The sequence below is a fragment of the Coturnix japonica genome, chromosome 1 (assembly GCF_054131305.1).
Source record: "Coturnix japonica strain WE chromosome 1, WE-NBRP24, whole genome shotgun sequence".
NCBI classification, from domain to species: domain Eukaryota; kingdom Metazoa; phylum Chordata; class Aves; order Galliformes; family Phasianidae; genus Coturnix; species Coturnix japonica.
In genome coordinates, this window is record NC_140663.1 from 53,369,393 (window position 1) to 53,390,077 (window position 20,685).

The 20,685-nt window shown below is 43.9% G+C and overlaps 1 protein-coding gene across 4 annotated transcripts; it reads right to left on the minus strand.

The window, feature by feature from the left end:
- Nucleotides 1–251: 251 nt before the first annotated feature.
- Nucleotides 252–20,685, minus strand: IL17RA (interleukin 17 receptor A). 4 transcript variants are annotated; one of them, XM_085540071.1, is made up of 14 exons: nucleotides 20,453–20,589; nucleotides 15,104–15,194; nucleotides 14,343–14,367; nucleotides 12,840–12,986; nucleotides 11,580–11,704; nucleotides 10,793–10,919; nucleotides 8,556–8,603; nucleotides 8,315–8,472; nucleotides 6,963–7,040; nucleotides 6,465–6,540; nucleotides 6,365–6,379; nucleotides 5,435–5,536; nucleotides 4,670–4,711; nucleotides 252–4,062 (listed from the first exon to the last, which is right to left on the minus strand). In XM_085540071.1, exons 2-14 carry the CDS (start codon nucleotides 15,113–15,115, stop codon nucleotides 2,564–2,566), a joined length of 2,454 nt encoding a protein of 817 aa, XP_085396197.1. In that variant the 5' UTR covers nucleotides 15,116–15,194; nucleotides 20,453–20,589; the 3' UTR covers nucleotides 252–2,563. The 4 variants fall into 4 exon arrangements, with proteins under 4 accessions (XP_085396197.1, XP_015720743.2, XP_015720734.2 ...); XM_015865257.3 differs by lacking the exon at nucleotides 15,104–15,194 and having other exon boundaries at nucleotides 252–4,059; nucleotides 20,453–20,685; XM_015865248.3 differs by lacking the exon at nucleotides 15,104–15,194 and having other exon boundaries at nucleotides 20,453–20,684.

Here is a 20,685-nt window from a genome sequence, read left to right on the forward strand (position 1 = left end):
TAGCGACAGCCAGTGTTCTTAATAGCTCTGCCTCACTGTCCAGGCCCCACATAGAAATGACATGCATTCAACTTCTGTAACATCCATTTGGAAGGTACATGCTCTTCCCACACATATGAAGGTCCCCAGATGTATCCATCAGTGCCTTGAGAGCATGTTTTGGTGCTTGCCAGCTGATCTGGTTCTGTCTCTGTTTTGCCAGAAGAAATCCTTATCTAATGAGTTAGGCAAAAGTTGAGGACATACAAGTATTTAAGTAAATATATCCAAAAGTGTTCCTCTTTTTAATTTAAGGGAAAAAAAAACCAACAAAACAATTCACAAACAAAAGTATAAAATATACATAATAAAACATTGGTTGCAAGTCAAAAGAGAAGATTATCTTCTGAGATATCAGACTTTTAAAAAGCCAAAATAAAATGATCTCAAAATTTCTTGACAAGTAAACTTAAAAGGATAGGAAGATGACAAGCTTGCCTGAACATTAAGTAGAAAGGCTTGGAGGTGCTTGTATCTCATGAACAGTAACCAACTAGTTGGACTGCAGAAACTGTGACAATACCTACAGTAAGTACCAGCTCCAACTAGTTTTCTACTCAGTCAATGCTACGTTGGCCAGTAGAGGATCAGTGGCACGGAATAAGTCTTCCTAGTGCATCCAGCTCAGTCTTGAAATTGACAGCATCACTGCTATGGAAGGATCAACCCCATAACCTCTTATTAGGGTGTTTTCACGATGGTTAGCCTGAAATAACCTTTGCTTGTGTCTGTATTCACACAAGGAATATCTCACGCTCATTTTTGCTCAGGATAAAGTCAGGGAATACATCAGCAAACTGGATATTCATAAACGTGGTCATTCCATCTCTGATGGGATCCATCCAGGAATGCTGAGGGAGCTGGAAGAAGTAATTGATAATCTTTGACTGATCATGGCAACTGGGAGAAGAGCCTAAAGACAGGAGAACATCAAATGCCCTATCTGCAAGAACAACAAAAAGGAAGACTCATGCAGCTGTAGACTGGTCAGCCTCGCCTTGATCCCTGGGAATTCATGGAACAGTTCATCCTGAAACCATTCCCAGGCACATGGTTAAACACAAAGTGCAAATCCCTGCACCTTGAGAGTAACAACCCCAAGCAGCAGAACAGGCTGGGTGCCCTTTGTGGAAAAGGACATGGGAATCCTATAGGACACTGAGATAAGCATGAGCCAGCAATGCGCTCTTGCTGCAAATTAGACTGAATGTATCCTGGGCTGCATTAGGCAAAGCACTTCCAGCAGGTAAAGCTTTTCCTCTAATCAACTCTGGTGAAGACATGCCTTGAGTACTATGTCCACTGCTGAGCTCCTCAGTACACAAGAGACATGGACATACTGGATAGAGTCCAATGAAGGGCCACAAAGATGGTTAGGGGACTACATCATCTCTCGTACAATGACAGGCTGAGTGTTGGCACTGTTGAGCCTAGAGAAAGGTCAGGAGCCATCTTTTCTACGTAGAATGATAGAATTGTTAAGGTTGGAAAAGACCTCTAAGGTCACCTAGTCCAAACATCCACCTACCACCAACCCTGTTCCTTAGTACCACATTTACACATTTCTTGACTGCCTCCAGGGATAGTGACCCCACCACTTCCCAAGGCAGCCTGTTCTAAACCCTCACCACTCTTTCTGAGAAGAACTTTCCCTAATATCCAATCTGAACCTCCCCTGGCACAACTTGAGGACATTCCCTCTTGTAGGTATTATGTACATAAAGGGAGAGTACAAAAGAGGGCAGAGACAGGCTCCTTTCACTGGTACCCAGTGACAGGTCATGAGGCAACAGGCACAAATAGTTTCCTTTTGAACATCAGGAAGTGCTTTTTTTCTGTGCAGCTGATAATGTACAGGGTTTGCCCAGAGAGGTTGTGCAGTCTCTCTGCTTGGAGATAATCAAAAGCGACATGAACATGGGCCTGGACAATCTATTGTAGGTTGCCTTGCTTGAGCAGAGGTGTTGGACCTCTGCAGTTTATCTGGCCCAACCTAAACTATTATGTGATTATGTAAAGACAGTCTTAATCTAGCTGAAGTTTAAGGCACACATCTTTAACACATTATTAAAAATATATATATATTAAAAAAACCAAACCCAAACTGGCAATGCAAAGTTTGTCATGCTATCTAATTCTACAGTCTGATTCTTGATCTTGCTTTCTATCTAGTGCAATAAAACCATTACATTTGGAGGGAGTTTTGAAGGCACAGGTGGGTGAACCAAGGTAATTTTTCTGCAGTGAGGACTCAATATAATACACGTCCCCCGGGAGCAGAACTACTGCTTGTTCTGTCACAGTGATGACTAGTATTTGTTGCTTCTCTCCCATACAGAGATCAGAAGCAGAGATGTTAATCAACTGCTGGGCAATCCCGCCTCCCTGCAGCAGACAGGAAGATCCCACCAATTAGTCTCATGTAATACAAGGAGAAGGATGGTGTTGGAAACACAGTTTCAGTGCTGGATGTGGTGCCAGCTTCCATCTGCGTATTTCAGATGGAGCAGGTCCCAGATAAAGCCTAACAGTCCTCTGAAGATGGGCTCATGTTCACCAGCTCTGCTGGATACCCCGACTCAGAGCTCTGTTGAATGTCCTGGAAAAAAAGCTGCTGCTGGAGGCTCTTTAGACTGTTCAAGATCTCTGGAGAGAGTTCATGACAAACCACCTGATTCTCCTGATCCTCTTCCTCCTCTTCCACAGGGTCATCAGGAGGCAAAGGAGAACATCTAGAGATGTAACCCTGGTCTGACTGTACTGACTGTCTTTGGTCTTTGCACTGGTCTTCAAAGATCAACTGGTGCTGCCTGTCAGCCTCCTCTTGGCAGAAACATGGATCTGAAGGAATGACACTCTGCTGATAAAGAGAGTACATAAATCCATTCAGATTGTGCCTAAGTTCCCCTGAGAGGTTTGCAGGACTTTGGTCATCTATTGCTGAAACATCATAGTCATCATGGAGGATGACGTTATTCCTCATTGGAAAACTTGTCTCCAGAAGAGGAACTCCTTCCATGCAGTCCTCATTACTCAGCACATGATGGCCAAATATATTTTTGTCTTCCATGGGAGAGACTGGCTCTACTATCTGAACTGGAGCAGCCTCATCCATAGGATCGATCAGAGTCTGAGAAGCTGGATCTCCACAGAGATTAAGCTGAGGCTGTAGTTTACACCCTCTATTCTCACCTTCACAAATGTGGAGATTGACAACATAACAGCAGTTAGGGTCAGGTTCTCGTAGGTGCAGCTGGTGTTTCACAATTCCACCTGGTTCACTTAGCAACGAATCCACCTGGCTCTCTACATTTAGGGACTGCAACTCTTCAACATTATCCAGGCCGATGCTTTCAGCCTCAAACCAGTTTGGGTGCTCTGTCTGCCAGCTTCTGAACTTCTGAATTGCCTCTTTCAACTTCCTCCCACTAGGGGTATCAATGTAGTTTTCAGCTGTGATTTCCTGGATTCGATGGATGCGCCCAGGCTCAAACTTCTCCAAGTCCTGAATCCGAAAATAAATATCCTCAAACTTGTCCATCAGTTGATACCTGGATGTGACATTGAACAGATCAGGAATATCTTTCTCACTACTTATCCCATTGAAATAGCAGACTATATACATTCCAAAACAGGCTGGCTTCTTGAAATCCGGCAGGATCAAATTCAGGGCTGGGGTGAACAGGTCTCCAGTTGGCTTTTGCTGATCTTGCTTGAGACAAACAGGTGCACTCCCAAGCATGGCTTGCCACTTGGCCTGGGTGCCTCGTGAGCATAAGATTATGATCTTTGAAGATAGTTCTTCCATTTCCTTCTTCTGTCGAGTGAGCCAGGGTAACGGCCCTAACTCCGAGATCTGATGATCTTCTAGCAGATCTAAGGCTACAGCAGTGCCACAGACAGTCATCAGAAACTCAGCAAACTTCAGCACCACATCCACGTAGAGCAGGTGGTCGGCAGAGTATACAATCCAAACCTTCCGGGGCTTTAAGGGTGGTAGAGGAAGGTCGGTAGGTGGTACTGCTGAAAGACAGAAATATTAATCTCAACCACATTCCTGAAATCATAATGATGCAAACCAGAAGCAATCAACATAGGAGAACATTAACAAAAGGTTATACTAATTACCAGTTCTGAAGCTATTTTTGGCAATGTACAGAGACAACATTTACTACTGCAACAATGTTAAAGTCCTGACAGTGGAGCTGTGACTTGTACTGTTGCTTGGGTAGTTCATGGAATTTCATCACACAAGAGTAAAACACATGGGCTTCAAGAGGTTTGCAAATGTAGCTACATTCCTTGCAGGAGAGCTCAGTGCACCTCAGAACAAACTCCTGCTGCTACTGCTTAGATGATCAAAGATTCTTTTGCCAGTACAGCCTCAGCTGGGTCACTCACTTGACAAAACAATTATCTCCCATCTACCAGAGATGGCACTCCAACTTGTGTATTCTGTCTGATGCTACTTGTTATTACAAAGTGTCTTTTGACTACAAAGGAAGATCCCAAGGCCCTGTTTTGGTTTTGAGAAGCACCTACAGAGGAGCAGAGCACAGGAGAGCCCCTTTCTGAACAGTTATGTGAGACTTCCAGAATACATTAACAGGTATTTGGCAGCACAGCTTACCAGTTTGCAAATCAGAGTGACTGCACTTTCCTCGCTGGTGTCCTGGAAGAAAGAGAAAGTCACTGTAAGGCTTGAAAGTAAGAAATAAAATTAACCCCTTAAAATGACAACCCCTTCCAAAGGCCACATTCAAATATCTTTAACTGCAAGGGGTGGGATATAAAGATGGCACAAGGAAGAAGTCTAATATGAAATATACTAAATGAACGAAGACTTGCAGCAGCCAATTTTGCTACTTCACTACATTTCTCATTGGAGAGGAGAAGAGACGCACACAAAACCAATTTTCTCCATCTTACTCTGATTTGAGGGGTACAGAACTCAAAAAAGTATGAAAATTAATTTTGCAGAGACTCTGAGGGGAACAGAAGACTATGGTCTGGACAAATGGGAAGCTTCTGCCCTTGTAAAACTCTTGCCTAAATAGGAGGAGAAAAAAATGGAAAGGGTATCTGTATCAATCTGCAGGAATCAAAGGGATGAAGTATGGAGTTTCTTCTTCCCTTCAAGAGCTCTGAAGATCTATATGAAAATGGAGTACCAGACAACATAATCCATTGAACACTTTATTTAAGCAGGTGGATAGTATAAGATCACACAAATCCCATGATGTAGATCAGAAGAAAGTATTTACATACACATGATTTTAGAGGCAGTACATCAGAATGGGAAGAAAGGAAACAGAAATAATTACAGAAGTAGGAAAAGTAGTTTTAGCATCAAGTCTTTTGTTTCTAGTTGAGTTGTTTCTACTATGAGTCTTACCTGCTCGTTTTTTGGTCATACAAATGACACCTGCTATGACTGATCCCACCAGTAACACACAGATCCCAGTGATACACCAGTACACCCATATCATCATATCATCTGTGGTACAAGAAAAGCACGCAGACATTATTTACACAGATGTGGAGCTTCACTTGGGAACAGAAGTTTGCTGAGCAGCAGTGACCAAGGGAGAGTTTTACCCAAAACTACAGGTAATCCAGTACTTCCCTCCTACAACAGGCCACACCACAGTCATTCATCACAATGACATCCTGCTTTCACAATGCTGTTTTGCACCAAACGTGTTCCACAAAGAACTGTATGTGCAACACATCGAAAACACAGACCAATAATCCTTCTCTTGACACAGAAATGTTTACCCAGCTTTGACAGGTACACAGCCCACGTCCTGCCTGTTTTGCAGCAATACATCTTAAAAAAAAGTGTCTTTTTTTATCCTAATTTGGGTGAGGAGCTTTTTTCAAACTACAGGTGTTTTTTTTTTATTAAATCAGATGTCACTGGAGCCAAAAAAGGATGTCACATCATTATGCACATGATTTTTCTTGACATCCGCAGAAATGAACATATGCAAGCTATTCTCTCTAAAAGCTGCTTAATATTATGCAATTAAAAAAACAACCTTTAGACAAAGTGACAGAAAGCATTTTATATTAAGACTCTTCTTGTCAAAAGTGTTTCTCAAGGAATTTTAGGCGAGCATCTCAAAAAAAAAGCACTCTCTAAGGTTTATGCTGCATACAAATACTTGGCTTTCTTAAAGCTCTGAAGTAACTGCAATGCAATTCATTCTGAACCAAGTGGTACAATGAGACACTCCCAGCCATTAGGTCAGGGAGGATCATTTGTTATTCGATATGACAGTGAAAGAAGTAAGAGATGATTCAGGGTATTAGGAGGCCTTACCTGATGGGCCCACACCTGCAAAAGACAAGAGTTACGTTAAAATTTAGCTCTCATCCATACAAAGTATTGAGAAACTAATTTAGAGAAATGGAAATCTCACTTGGAGCTGGTGAACATGGGATGAAAGTAGAGTGCCTCAGACAGTCTGTACCACAGATAGCAAAGAACGGCTGAATCTGCAGGCAAAATAAATTCAGAAAACAAAAAGCTATTCTTAAAAGCAGTTCTGTTCCAGCTTGACTTTCCCATCTGCCCTTACACTCCTTCTTCTTTACCACAGAGAGACAGAATTCCCACTTCCCTTCTGAAAAAGATTAACCAAGAATTCTTACATTGTTCACTATGAATTAACAAGGCAGGGAGCTTCTGCGGTTGTGCACCTGTCATTCCCATTTCAGACTCTGACTTGGCAACTCTACACTAAGGAAAAGCCACTGTCTCCAAAGAAGACCTTTATAAAATATTCTTTCTGCCACAGTCATTTCCCTGATGTAGGTAATAGCTCAGAACAAAACACAATGCAAAAAATACAGCGTTCTTAAGTTGCACATTGCCTTATTGAGGAAGGAATGACACAGAGACAGCAGTGAGATCATACCTGTACTTTGTAGTTGCAGCAAGCTCTCAAGTTCTTCTCCATTTTGATTGTGACATTTGCTTGTGGTTGCAGTTCACCCTGCAAAAAGTCAGATATGAGTTAATGGACAGAAGAATAAAACTGAAAATGAAAGAAGGAAAAAAAAGAAAAGAATCTGAGCAGAGAATACAGAGCATTACAAAGACACAGAGATTCCTAATTACTGTTATAAGAGGTCTGGCCACCATCATATGTGACTGACATAGTAACGCTATTAAGACAGCACACTAAGGTTGCACAAGTCACAGGAAACAAATCTGTACGTTGCATAACTTCAAATATGTTAAGAAACGGTAAGATATTAACATTGTTAACTTAAGCTTAAGTTATTTAATGTGTAAATGTTTAATTAACACGGTTCCTTGTGTTTAATTAAAAAAAGCTGTCAACACTGCCACCCCTGACACTACAGCAGACAAGTTTGTCCTTTGTCAAGAATTCATTGATTTAATAATAATGTAAATATGTTCTTTACAGTACTCAGCAAAGATAAACTCCCAAGTGAGGTTTATTAATCTCTGTCAGGAAGGTGTGCACACAGCTGTACCTGCTGTAATAACATGGCACGCATCGGTACATGGAATATGAAAACTTCAAGTATGGAAGAAATGAAACAATTAAGCAACCTGCCCTCCCCCCAGGAAGGGTGGGGACTGGTAACAAATATTCAGTACCTCTCTTCCCTCAGATGCCTGAAACGGGAGGTTTCTTATGTCAAAAGGCATTCTGCATCGGCTTTGTGCTTCTCAAGCACATAGGTCACAAGACCCTGAGGAACTGATTGACAGCTTAATTGAAACACCTGTTACATACAAGCGTCTTGTTCTTAAAAAAAAAAACCAACAAAACACACCACAAAAAAACCCAGCGAAACAAAAAACAACTGATCAAACCACCAGCTCTCCCCATACATCACTTTTAATGAACTATTTCAGTCATTTATCAAAGCTCTGTACCTTGGTTTTGGTTAATGTATTTAGTCTTAACTCCCAGGTGCTAGCTTGACAAAGGGAAAAAGGGCTGAAGAGTCACAGGTCAAAATTCCATTTCCACTGCAGGTGCTTACACACCTCATGCATTAAAAAACAAATCTTTGAGAACCTCTTTTTGGTCTTTTATCCACCAGATTCCTGACAGAAATTTCTCTTTTCCAAAGGCAAGATAATAAACTGAAAAGAACTTCGAAATTGTTGTGCAAGTGCATTCGTTACATCTCCTGCATCTTGGCTCCAACTCCTTTAACAACTGTTAAAGAAACATTTGTCTAAACTACCACAGAAGATATAATTGATATCATTTAGGAAGGTAATTACCTCTGTGACGTCATGTGTGATCATTTTACATTTCCTCTCATTCAGGAAGCTGGTCACATGAATTTGGTATCGGGTTGGTTCCTTCCATGGGTTAAAGCTCACCAGCAGAGTTATATCATCTAGACTTTTAGCTTGGATCCTGGGCTCCCACAGGCTGCCTGGAAGTAGTGCAGATATTCTTAAATTTCTCAAACATCAAAAGCATTTCAACAGGACATCCATGCCTCTGACATATTCCTACCTGTCTTTATACATGGGGTGGTTCTTTTCATCAGAGGGTCCTTGCAGTCTGCAAGACAGACAGACCATCAGTGACCAGTCAGAAACACCATGCTGCGGTTTAGACGAAATACCCATTTTCTTAGCAGAAGCCAGAGACGTAACTTGATAAGAAGATCTGTGCTCCAAAGCAGCAGCAAATTTCAACAGGAGAAACATCAGTTTGCAGTGTATAAATGAGTGATTCCTCTGATGCTGTTTTTTTCATTATAGAGGTGCTAACAAGAAAAGACTAAAAACATATAGTATTTATAATGACAGTGTTACTTGACAGCCCCTACTTAGAGATGACTGGTACAGAGGGAGTCATAGTAGAATTAAAGCTTCATATTGATCCTTGGACTGGAAGTATCACAGCCATAACTTCCCTATAAAGAATTCTGTCAAAGGAAAATTAGGAGGTTGGTGTCTTCTTTGCAACCCAAATCCTCTTCCACGTTTATAATTCTGTGAGCTTAATTTAGCAGACTGGCCCTGCTCTTTGGGACCTTTTTTGAATACAGATACAGAGTTACACATTCAACATTTAGCAATGTGGAATTTACAGTTCTCAGCTTAAACTATAGCCCTCCTCCAAGGCTTGGACACAAACAAAAAGAACTCCCTACAACTGCTTGCTTAAACAGTTGAAAGAAAAAATTACAGCTCTTAAGTTTCCAACTTTCAAGTTCAGGCCCCTGTAATTCACAGGCATGCTCTAATCAGCAAAGCTCCCTGCAGCTGCTGACCTTGACACAATGCATTAGATTTCTGAGGAACAGAAGAGGATAAAACCAGAAAGGCTCAATATGACCACATACAATAAAGGATAGGATGGCTGAAAACCGAGTACCCCCTCACCTTTTCCAGCGCACACTGATTAACACACCACATCCATTGTATCTTCTAACTGCAAAGTCATATTGTCAACTATATGCGAGGAAAAATTTATCAACCAGTTTTTAAACAACGTATAGAATGCATTTATAAAGTAGGTAGTGCAACCAGAGAGTGCTGCAGATGTTCCCCATCTTCAGGGAAAACAAGTTCTTAGTCATAGGAAAAAGTTCCTATACAGAAGAAAGGATCAAGCATTCAGTTCTATCAAATTTATTGGTAAATCATATCAAACTGTACCTTTGAAATCAAAGTTCACGTGCCTAAAATTTGATAGGCTGTGGATTGACTATCCACACCCTCTTCTTCTATTCTAAGAGCTGTGTATCTGCTTATCTATTAGTTAGGGGAATTTCAGGGGAAGGCTCCTCCTCCTGCTCTAAACAGCAACAAGGGTCCAGTCTCCCTCATCCTCCATGTTTTTGCCCTCTGTCTCCAAGGGGTTAGAAGCCTGCTAATCTTTTTCCCCTTGCTGGGACTTAAGACAGTGCTGCTGGTCTGCCCATGTCACTGCATGATAGCATCAACCTCTCTCTAATTGCTGAATACTTATCAGCCCAGTGATTTCCTCTCACAGCCCAACCACCTGCTCAGAATGTTCACCAAGCTGGGCAGGTTTGCACCCATGACACCCTCCTCTTTCCTGAGGCCCTTGAGGAACTTGAGTCTTGAATGCTATGAAGGTGTAGGCAGCTCCGTCTCCTCTCAGGTGCTTCATCTGGATGCACATATCAGCCCAGAAAGGTTGTGGCCCCTCTGTCTGGGTTTCTGCCTCAGCCTGACTGTTGTGGCAGGTGGTCACCTTGTTTGTTTCAGTAGAGTGCTGCACCATCGTGTTCCCAGACAAGAAGAAAGTAGTCTGCCTTCTGCCTTCTCTGCACACCCTGCCTCAAACTGCTGTGCCATGCCCTTTCTGTTTGCCCATCCAGCCAGCACACTCCTGGTCACTCATGCTCCCCCGAGGGGCTGCCTTTGTATGTGTAACACTGCTGAGCTGATCCAGGCCCCACTCCCATTGCATCATCAGCTCTGATGAAGACAGGTGACTCTGGGCAGCTCCCTCTTCACTCTGGCTTCTCCTTTTTTATTTTCCTCCCCTCAGGTAGACTGTCTCACATGGTGATTCCCCATTTCTCTGTATAACACAGCTGCACTGGTGCTGAAAAATATTATTACTTTATTAGCAAACTTGCTCACAATTCATGGGCCTAGCTGGGGAAAAAAAATCAAAAAACCCAAACAAAACAACACAATAAAACAGGTCCCTTAGCTAGAAAACAGAGTCCTAACTTCAAAGCCTAAGGAAAATAGAGCATCTCTTACCAGGCATTGTGAGAGACTTGGACTTGCAATTGTAGTCTCCCTTTACACTCAGTTTGGGTAGGTGGTAGACAGTCACTTGGTAAGTCTGGCCAGGTTCCACCTCAAAGCGGTTAAAAGTGAAATTCCACTGAAAACCAAACACGGTCAAAATGAGACTGCTGTGCTATTAAGAAACTGAAATTAACTGGTCCTGTCCAATTCTGTTGTCTTACATGAACTTTTTTCTAAAGCTTGACAGTAGAAAACAACTTATATGCATTAAATCATTAAATATATCAGTTCTCTGGTCTATTTCAAATTCTTATGTTTGGGATTAAAGGAAAAAAAATTATTTACTGGGAATCTCTGAGTTGATACAAAAGTCTCGTGACTTCTCAGAGAATACAAGAGAGAACTTGAATTACAAAGAAAGGCAGAGTTAGAAAGGAGGCTGTTTCTCAATGGCCAAGCAGAATGCAAAAACTCCAACTGTTTGCTTTAAGCATTATCCAGGACAGCAACACATGGTAGGTAGCGAGAGACGGTACTTAAACTCAGAGAACAGTAAAAGTGAAAGGGAAACCAACTACGTAGAGCAGCCCGTAGATGGATACATGCAGGCACAGAACAAAATGGGTATGACACCAGACCTCAGATCTAATATCTTGATTGTTATGCCAACTCTTCTAACTAAACAGTCTGTACATAAAGAGGGGAAAAAAAACCCAACAAAAATAAAAGGTAGCCTTGCTATAAGATAGGAAAAGCAGAACCAAACCCATGGTAGTTCAGGGCTCCTAGCACTCACCCGGCCTCCATCTGGACGGACCTGAAGAGGCAAGTTGTTCTGAAATTCAAACTGGGCGCAGATCTGTTGATTGCTGCTCACTTGCATGACAGCCAGCTCTGCCCCTCGGAGATAGCGGATGCTAGCTGCAGGCACACAGACAGAGATGTGTTTTCCCTTTCCTGTCAGCTGCATGCGTGAAGGCTGCAACCCCACAGAGATCACCACTGTGCCTAGACTTGTTGCAGCCTTACTCCTTTGAGGTGCTGGTGATCTTAGCACATAGATAACAGGCTATTAAAAACCAAGTGTGCAGGGTTGACTAACATCACTGCTAGCTTACAGGTTGTCCTGCACAGCAAGAGCTCCATCCATGCTGATGACAAGGCAGAGCAGCAGGCAATTGCATCCTCTAGGCACCCTGGAAGTTCTTGGGTTGTTTGGTGATGCGTTTAGCTCTGCCTTTCAATACTGCTTTGTGCACCAAAGCACATACTGTTGTACCTGATATAAGCAATCCCAGTGAGCAAGTTCATAACAATGGCTGCACCAAATGATTGGGTTACCTGAGGCACACCTGCTTCTAATCTATGCTGAGGTCACAGCTCTATACTGCCCTCAGACATAGATCCCGCAGAAGCAGAATTAAGCATGTTTGTTTCCTATCTTGAATAACTGTAAAATTATGAATGAGATAACATAAGCAGAACATCATATATAAACAAAAATCCATCAGATATTTGGACAGTAAGAAAACCTGACTAACTGGTACTCGTTAAGACTCTAAAAAGAGAATTACTTCTCTGCCAAGACACACCTGCACATAGAAAATTTAAGTTACAACAGCTAGATTACCCTACATAGGAGGCATTTGCACATGTATCACTATTTGCATGCTCCCAAATTAACTCTCATTTGTTCAGTTTGCAGATGTAATTCTCCTACATGAGACTGCAGCAGTCACTACTATTGCAAAACATGAAGCACGAGTCTTCCTTTTCCCCCTTGCTGTTGTGGTAAAGGTACTCTTGGGTTAGGTTTTATTTGCTTTTCCCATTTTAACTGCCATTATCCCATGCTAATGGGAGCATTCTCAATCCCCAGCATACCCCAAATCTTGATTCATTCCTCAAGAACAAAACTACCCTTCAAGTGAAAGCAAAGCAGCCAAAAGCCCAGATTTCAAGCTGCCCTTCTACAGCTCAATCATTAAACATCTTCAAGTCATAATTCTCCTCCCTGTCCTTCCTAGACCACACCTCATTCCTCTGTTCTGCTTACCATCAGTGGCCACCTTCCACTCTATCCGAAGCACTGGGAGCAGTTCTCCATCTGTCTGACGGAAAACATCAGAGAAGACATCAAGGCTGCTGGGAGCAGAGGGTGTCCACGTCTGATTCTGCAGCCAGCTCCTCTCTATGCAGGTACCTGCCCAGCAAATAAAAGCTGTTATCCAAAGGAGGACGGAATAAAGTCTGCTTAACTGCAGTTACTGCCTGCGTGAGGGTTACTCAGAGGGCAGATCTGAGTGACAGATTGCTTCACTGTTCAAAAAGGCAGCTTTCAGCATGTCAATAATTTATAAACTGCCCGTAATATTCTCAACTCAGGCATTCTGGTAACTCACACTTCCTCTTTTCCTTGAAATCCATTAATAGATGATCACAGTTAACTTAGCTGGGTCAAGTCAGTTTACTCAGTACCTCCCGCAGCAAGTCCCCATCTTGCTGTTGAAACAGAACTGTGCTAGAACACCAGCACTCATTCCAAGCCTTCCAATGATAATGTCAGGTACTCAAGCAGTTCTTTAAACAATAGTCAACTTTTGGAACAACTGCCTTATTTCTAATTTGAATACACATCTGACTTCAGCTTCCATTGACTGCTCTTGCACTGCCTTTCCGAAACTAATGAGCCCTCTGGACAGAAATATAATTTATGTCAGTCAATGGAGTGTTATGAGAAACAGGGCCTGTAATCCCATTAGAAAGTGATATCAGGTATGACAGGCATTAGATGGACACGATAAGCGAAATGCTAGAAGTCTAAGTGGATCATCCAGACACGTTAAAAATGGCTTTGCTGAGTATGAGTGAAGCACCAACACGGGAAGAACCAGTCTGCCAAGTCAAGGAGGAGCTGCAAGTGGGAAATTGTTACTGTCTGAATGTTTTAAATAGATCTGTGACAGTGGCAAGAATTAACCCAACAGTATGCATTTTTCTAAAGAAAAAAAGATAAAAAATCCAAGAGTAAATTTTAAATATCTAGTGATGGAGCATCTGATAACTATCAGACTTGGGGGTATAGGAAAAGCAGAACCATACTGACATACTTATGATCACTGAATACATGAAATTGAGAAGTGTGCCAAGCACTAACAAGACTTCCCCTAGTATGTACTAAGAACCAAGAGGCAGAATTTAAACCAAATATTCAATCAAGGCAGAATCGTAATGGTGGAGCTGCAGTTTGGCTTTGCTGTGCTTTCAGGCTGTATTGTAATGCCTAGCTGCCAATGGGAAAGGTGATCCTCATAAACTAAGCAAGCTGGGTTGTGTGCTTTTTCCCACACCCCAACTCTACCCTGGGAAAGAGACAACTTCCTTTTGTCTATTAGCTGGAACTGATCATGGATCAAACCGAAGACTCCCTGAGCAATGCTGCACTCGGATGTGACATCTCTGTGACTCCAACAGGAAGGACTTTCCATATGAAGCCAGTTAAAAAAAAACAAAGGGGTGAGCTGATGAGAACGTGGCAATGAAGAAAAACATGACTTACTATTTCCTACGAGGCAGTTTAAATCCTGTTGGGGGAAGAAAAAAGAAAAAGAATATTAGTCATCAAATAGAAACTGAACTGAAAATAGCTTGTTTCTCTTTGGTAGCGGGAGGAAAGCAATTTAGTGAATAGCAAGGCATATGAGCTGCCAGAATCAGCCATCACACATCTACATAAAGTTGTTCCGCAGAAAAGCAAAGCTTGGGTTTGGGTTTAGCCACTGCCCGATGACCTGACACACATGCCCTGCACATTCAACTGGAGATGATGGGGGCTCTGCTTGGTTTTCCCCACATGTGTTTTGTTTATACTGGGAGACCACACCATCAGTAGGAAAAAAACATGCAAACGTGATCCTAGTGATAAGAGAAGTTTTTGCTGTCTTTGCAGATTAAGATGAAGGCAAGGTTTCCTCCCACTCTCTTCCTGTGCCTCAGCATATAAAGGGGAATACATCATTGCACTGTGGTCACAATAGGAAACAAGGCAGTGGTGTTTCTGATCTCTGTGCAGCTTGTAATGGCCAGCACAAGGTGTGCTTGGCTTGTGGATACAGCCAGGCATCACATCATCAGCCACACTGACCAACTAGTCATTTCAAATGGAAACACAGCTCTGCTAGCTATGGAAAAGCACACATGCCATCAGCAGTCATTTTTCAACAAGCACAACTGTGCTCTCTCAAACCTCGAGCAAAAGCAAGCAGATTTGGCATTAAGGTCTTTGTGCTTAACAAAAAATCCAAAACAACAACAACCAACCAAACTGAACATCTCTTCCAGGCTTTTACCCAAGTGGAAACAACAGAAAGCTGTAAATCTTCAGGCTTCCATCACAAGTAACGCATCCACACTGCAATAAATAGCGGCAGTATAAAAACACCCGTCTCAGGTGCTTTAGGGCTTTTTTGACATACGAATACAGATATACTAAGAAAGATTCAGTGCATTACTTACGTTGCAGAGTACTAATCAACTTCATTATCGCTTAGAAAACCATCATTTCATTTCAATCACAAGGAAGAAATCTGCCTAATCAGCCACGCTGCGTATTTAAACATAAATCTATGCAGGCAGAACCCTTGCCTTCACCTGCCCTGTTTCAGCTCTGGAATAGTGGTTCAGAACTCACTGAGGAAACCCCAGCCACAGGCTGGGACTTTTCCCATTGCAGGATGGGGCCTCGGGACAGGTGGCACCAAGAGTCACACAGCAGTGCCCTGCCTTGGGCAGCAGAGCTGTAGTGTAACTACAAAAATAAATGGATATGCTTATCATCAGTGTGTAATACGTCCAGGAGGAGCTTGACTGTAAAGGTCAGAACAGTCACAGCTGGAGGAAACACCCTGATAATCTGAACATCAGATAGCAACCTAGTGTGAACTGTACTCCTACTATTACACCACACTTAACTATTGCAGATAAATCCTCCACTGCTTATATCCTTTTGTACTTATTTAATAGAAATGTTACCACAACTTTGTATCTCTCAAATCAGCTAAAGTTTACGGTTTCTTTTTTCCACCACTGGAAGACTCTCATGTAATATCTGCAATGGAAACAACCTTGAGTGCAAGCAAGCAAATGCTGATGAACCAGGACAATATTATCTATGCTACCTTCACAGACTGATGTATACTAGGTAACTCTTTCAGTGTGACAGTGCCACTTGCATAAGCAGGTACACTGGTTTTGGCTAGGATGGAGTCAATCCTTCTCACAGCAGCTGTGTTTGGAGTTCGTGATGGCAGTAGAGCCAATCTCACAGCCATTACCAAGCAGTGCTGGCGCAGCACTGAGGTACCTCCTTGCTCCTCTTCATGCAGTTCCTTACAGCTGCCTGCCTGACCCATGAGTCTCCTTTTTGTGACCCTCTGGCTCTCCCCATCCAACTGAGAGTAGCCAGTGAGCAGTGGGGTAGGCTGAGGAGAGCAACAAAAGTAATGGGCTACAAGCCGTGGGTTTGGTTCATAACCTAATGACTTTTGTTAAAGGCTACCAATTATTATTCAGTCATTTTGTCCTCCTGTTGTTTCAGTTATCAGTAATTATTGTAAACTGTCCCATGATACGGTCCTTATATAAATTATAATGCATTATTTGCTTGAAGAGCAGCACCATCTGCTTTTATCTGCATGTTGGTGCTTCTGTTTAACAGCAGATAAGACAATTAACCAGGCAACAGTTGTAATTTGTTTTGTTTCATTATCAATGTGAACGTTGAACCAGCATAACAGATTAGTGGACTCTTTCTTCCTCCAGTTACACCACCCTGGGTGAAGCATTTGCAGAGATGAGACTACCCCCTTTCTGGTGTTCTATGAAAAAGAAACAGCTGAACGGGGAACACTCAGCCAGTTAATGATGATTCAGAACTGAAACCTGACAATTAAGATGTCTTTAAACTTTCAACACTGAGTTTCTACCGGGACAAACAACAAGGTGTCTCTGTGCCTGAGACCCACCCAATGATTTTCATAGAATTGCCTGAGTTGGAAGGGACCTATAAAGGCCATCTGGTCCAACTCCCCTGCAGTGAACAGGGACACCCACAGGTAGATCAGGTTGCTCAGAGCCCCGTCCAGCCTGACCTTGTGTGTCTCCAGGGATGGGGCATCCACCACCTCTCTGGGCAAACCATTCCAGAGCCTCACTACCCTTAACATAAAAAAATTCTTTTCTTATATCCAGCCTAAATCTCCCCTGCTGTAGTTTGAAACTGTTCTCCCTTGTCCTATTCAAGAGGCTGTTGAGTGCTTTCCCACCCCACGTGTACCAACCACGTTGGTTTACTATATTGTTAGTAGTTGAGAATTTAACAAGGTTGTCACCAGAAGGGAAGGACCCTCTGTCCAGGGGGCAACCTGCACTGGCCCAGCTGCTGGCCCACTCCCTTCCCAGTCCCAAGGCAACACAGGGATGACCCAGCAGCCCCGAACACCCAGAAGAAGAATCAATCCAGTCAGCATGTCCTTACTGTTGGCCACTGGAAACCAACAGGAGATGAAGCCACAATGCTGACACAACTTTACACCAAAAGAACGTAACTCCAGAGAATGACAGCTCAAAACCTGGAGGCAACTAAAGACAAAAAATAAGTCAGTTTTGCAGTAAAACAAGTCAATTACCTCTAGCATTGCACGAGCTACTTCCTTAGCACTGGAGGGGAATACTGACTTTCAGCTTTATCTGATGCACTCGTTCATTCAGACTGCATTAGCAAAGCTGCAGTCAGCAGAAACAATTAACCTAGTTTCCCTCCATGAACAAACACAAGTTTAGATCATACAGCAGAAATACAATAACAGTGCTGGTTGCTTCTGCTCGCCCACACAAAATTAGAAGCGTTGACAGAGCTGAGACATGTCAGGCTGCACAGGACTGACAAGCAAGCAAATGGGAGAAGGCAGAACAAATGCAGAACTCTGTACAAATGCTGGAGATAAAGCGTACAGCCAGGCAGGGTGCAGTGTGTGTTGGTACAGAAGAGGCTTTAACTGAGATGTTCTCCCATTCTCCCTACTGTGTCTCAAGATGAAGAAATGGAGCTATAGGGACACATGCTGCCTGGAACCCTCTGGCAGAGGAGCACAGGCACAGCCAACTCCTCCTGTGTACTTGTCATATCTCGCAGAAAGCCAAACAACTGTTTCTTTTACTTTTTCAAGCCTTTTTTCTTCCTTTTGACATCACAGAAGAACAGACCGTATGGCAAGGAGAATCACATGAATCTGAAACATATGAGAAACTGATTAACAGCAGCACGTCATAAGAATTCGATTGAAATAATTGGAGGCCAAGATTTCCCAGCAGGATGCTGTGGTAACTAGCAAGAAACTGAAGTAAGCTGGGCAGGCAGCCAGTTTTATCTTAAAGAGCAACTGCTGAGTGGGAAGAGCTCCAGCTCCCCAAATCCGCCTCTCACCTGATGACTGTCTGATATGAAATCTTCTACAGTTCCCCTTTCCTGATTAGTCCATTCGAAGAAACAGAGATCAATTGGACGTGAACACATAAAACCAATAATCACTGAAAAACGATTCATTTAAGGCTGGTGGAAAACTATTTTTTACAAACTGTGTGTGCTTTAATTTAGAAGCCATAGAGAAAATATTCTCTTCTACAAATTCTAAGCAAAATAGATCCAACTTTAGAAGAGGAAGTTACTTCATTAAAATTACTTTGAGGGTATTCTCTTATCATGTTTTGGTAGCTCTGATCACTGATCCTTTTTAGGCCAGGAAATTCTATTTTAGAAACTCTAAGCATGAACAGGGTCAGTGTTTCCATCCTACACAGCAAACCCTCACAGAAAGCAATGGGAGAAGTTCAACAGCAAACACAAAGTGAACATGCTTGTAAAGGAGGCACAAGTAAAGGCTTCCTCACATGCATCACCATCACTCTCTTAGTGAAAGACGTCGCATCCACTCTTCTCTGGAGACCCAGTGAATGTCATTGAGCCAACAACAGTGTCTCCCATGACCCAACTAGGCACACTGACCTAAGCCTATAGGGTCGGCGAGGCTACCACAAACCCCACATCCTGCTGACACCAGGTAGGGTTCCTTAGGAGGGGCACACAGGGAGAACAGCCAGATGGGATCTGTGTATGCCTGGGGACGAAAGCCAGCTCCGCCTCCTTGGAGATGACACATTCCAGTAGCAGTTACTGGAAGGAGCTGTTTGCAGCCCAGCTGCTCAGCCTATGGCCAGACAGGCTTGATGTGGAGCAGAGGTGAATAAGGAACAATAAGTGAATAAGTGCGCTCGTTGACGCTTTAATACACCGGGCTCCAGCTGATGTTTTACTTTTGTTACAATTAGAGGTGTCTGTGATACTGATGCTACACTTTCACTCCTCTGTCCCTGGCTGGAAACCTGCTGGTGCTCACTCTGCCCTTCCTCAATGCCTGGCAGCAGCGGGTGAGCAGGAGGATGTGGTCTCAGCACCCAGCCCAACCATGACACCACGGGAGGGGCTCCCGGCTCCCCGGGTGCAGTGCAACTAACAGAAAAGGGAAACAGCTACCAACCGCCGCAGCCTCAGTCAGTTGCACTTCTGTATGTGTGTGTACCATTACCTTCAGCAGGGCTGCTCGCAGGTTTGTCTTTAAGCCAGCTCCTCTTTGAAAGCTGGAGCTGCGCTGGGGAGTCCCTCACTGTGCTTAGCGGTCTGTCTTCCCTTTAAAAGAAGCTGAGAGCCAGGGAGATGGTCAGCACAAGCATCAAGGACTGCAGGAACTCCACACTGTGTTGCTTTCAAGCTCTGTGTGACTAATGGTGTTTGGGACGCCCATGCAGTTTTGTAACGTCCTCTTTGCCTTTTCTAAGAGCTTTCACTTTGAAATTTCACAACATCCAGCCCAAAGTAAAACCATGGAAATGGGGGGTATTTTTACATAGGAGCATAAAGCAGCAGCAGAGGAGAGGTCAGGTAACAACAGGAACAAACAAGTGACCAAACTTTAGGAAAGGACAGAGAGTAGAAGGACAGGCAATGCATACAGGAAAAGGTTACAGAAGTAGTGTTACACAGTTCAGGAGGGGCCCTGGCTTCCTGTGAGGCTGGGCAGATGGCACCAGGAGTACAGGACATGTCTGTCAGCCTGACACTCAGCACAACATCGATCTGACTTGGGTGGGACAGGAGAATACTTCTACACTACATGACGTGCTGAAGGCTCACCCACAAGGCTTGGAGATTGCAGCTGTGTCACAGAGCAGACGGGACCCGTCTCTTAAACAAGACATTCCCTCCGTGCCACTGACCACACGCACCCTGATGTCACACGCAGAGGGAAATTCCTTTCTCACGAGAGCTGGGAGAACACGGTGCTTCCAAGAAGACGGACGGCGCTACAAGAAGCGAACCGCTTACAGTCCCATTCATAGCCGTACCATCCCGAAGCAAAGGGACGCAGCTACACCCGAGCAGCCGCTTCCCCAACGCGGCGTCCCCCGTCCCTCCCCTCAGGCCGGGAGCGGGAGGCCGCAGCGCCCGGCACAGGAGAGGCCCCGGGCTGGCAGCGGTCGCACTCTGCCTCTCGGGGCGGGCCACGGCAGCCCCGCGTTCCCCGAAGCTCCCCACGATCCCTCCCCGGCTCTTACCGGCTGGGAGCACGTGAATGCCGGCGCGGCCCCGATGAGCAAGCGCAGCGCGGCGGCCGCGGGCGGCACGGGAAGGACGAGAAGGAACAGCAGCGGAGAAGACAAGCCCGCTCGCCCCGCGCCCGCCATAGCCCCGCCGCCGCCACCACCGCGGGGCTTCCGGGCTCCGACCTGAGCGCGGGGCGGGGCCGGCCCGCACCTGAGGAGGAGCTGCGCGGCGGGGCGGGACGCTG

Coding starts and splice junctions, on each gene's coding strand:
- IL17RA (XM_015865248.3), bottom strand. CDS start 20,581: ATGGCGGGCGCGGGGCGAGCGGGCTTGTCTTCTCCGCTGCTGTTCCTT. Junction 14,368..20,452: donor CATTCACGTGCTCCCAGCCG/GTAAGAGCCGGG, acceptor TTCCCCCAACAG/GATTTAAACTGCCTCGTAGG. Junction 10,920..11,579: donor TCCGTCCAGATGGAGGCCGG/GTGAGTGCTAGG, acceptor TTTGGTTTTCAG/TGGAATTTCACTTTTAACCG.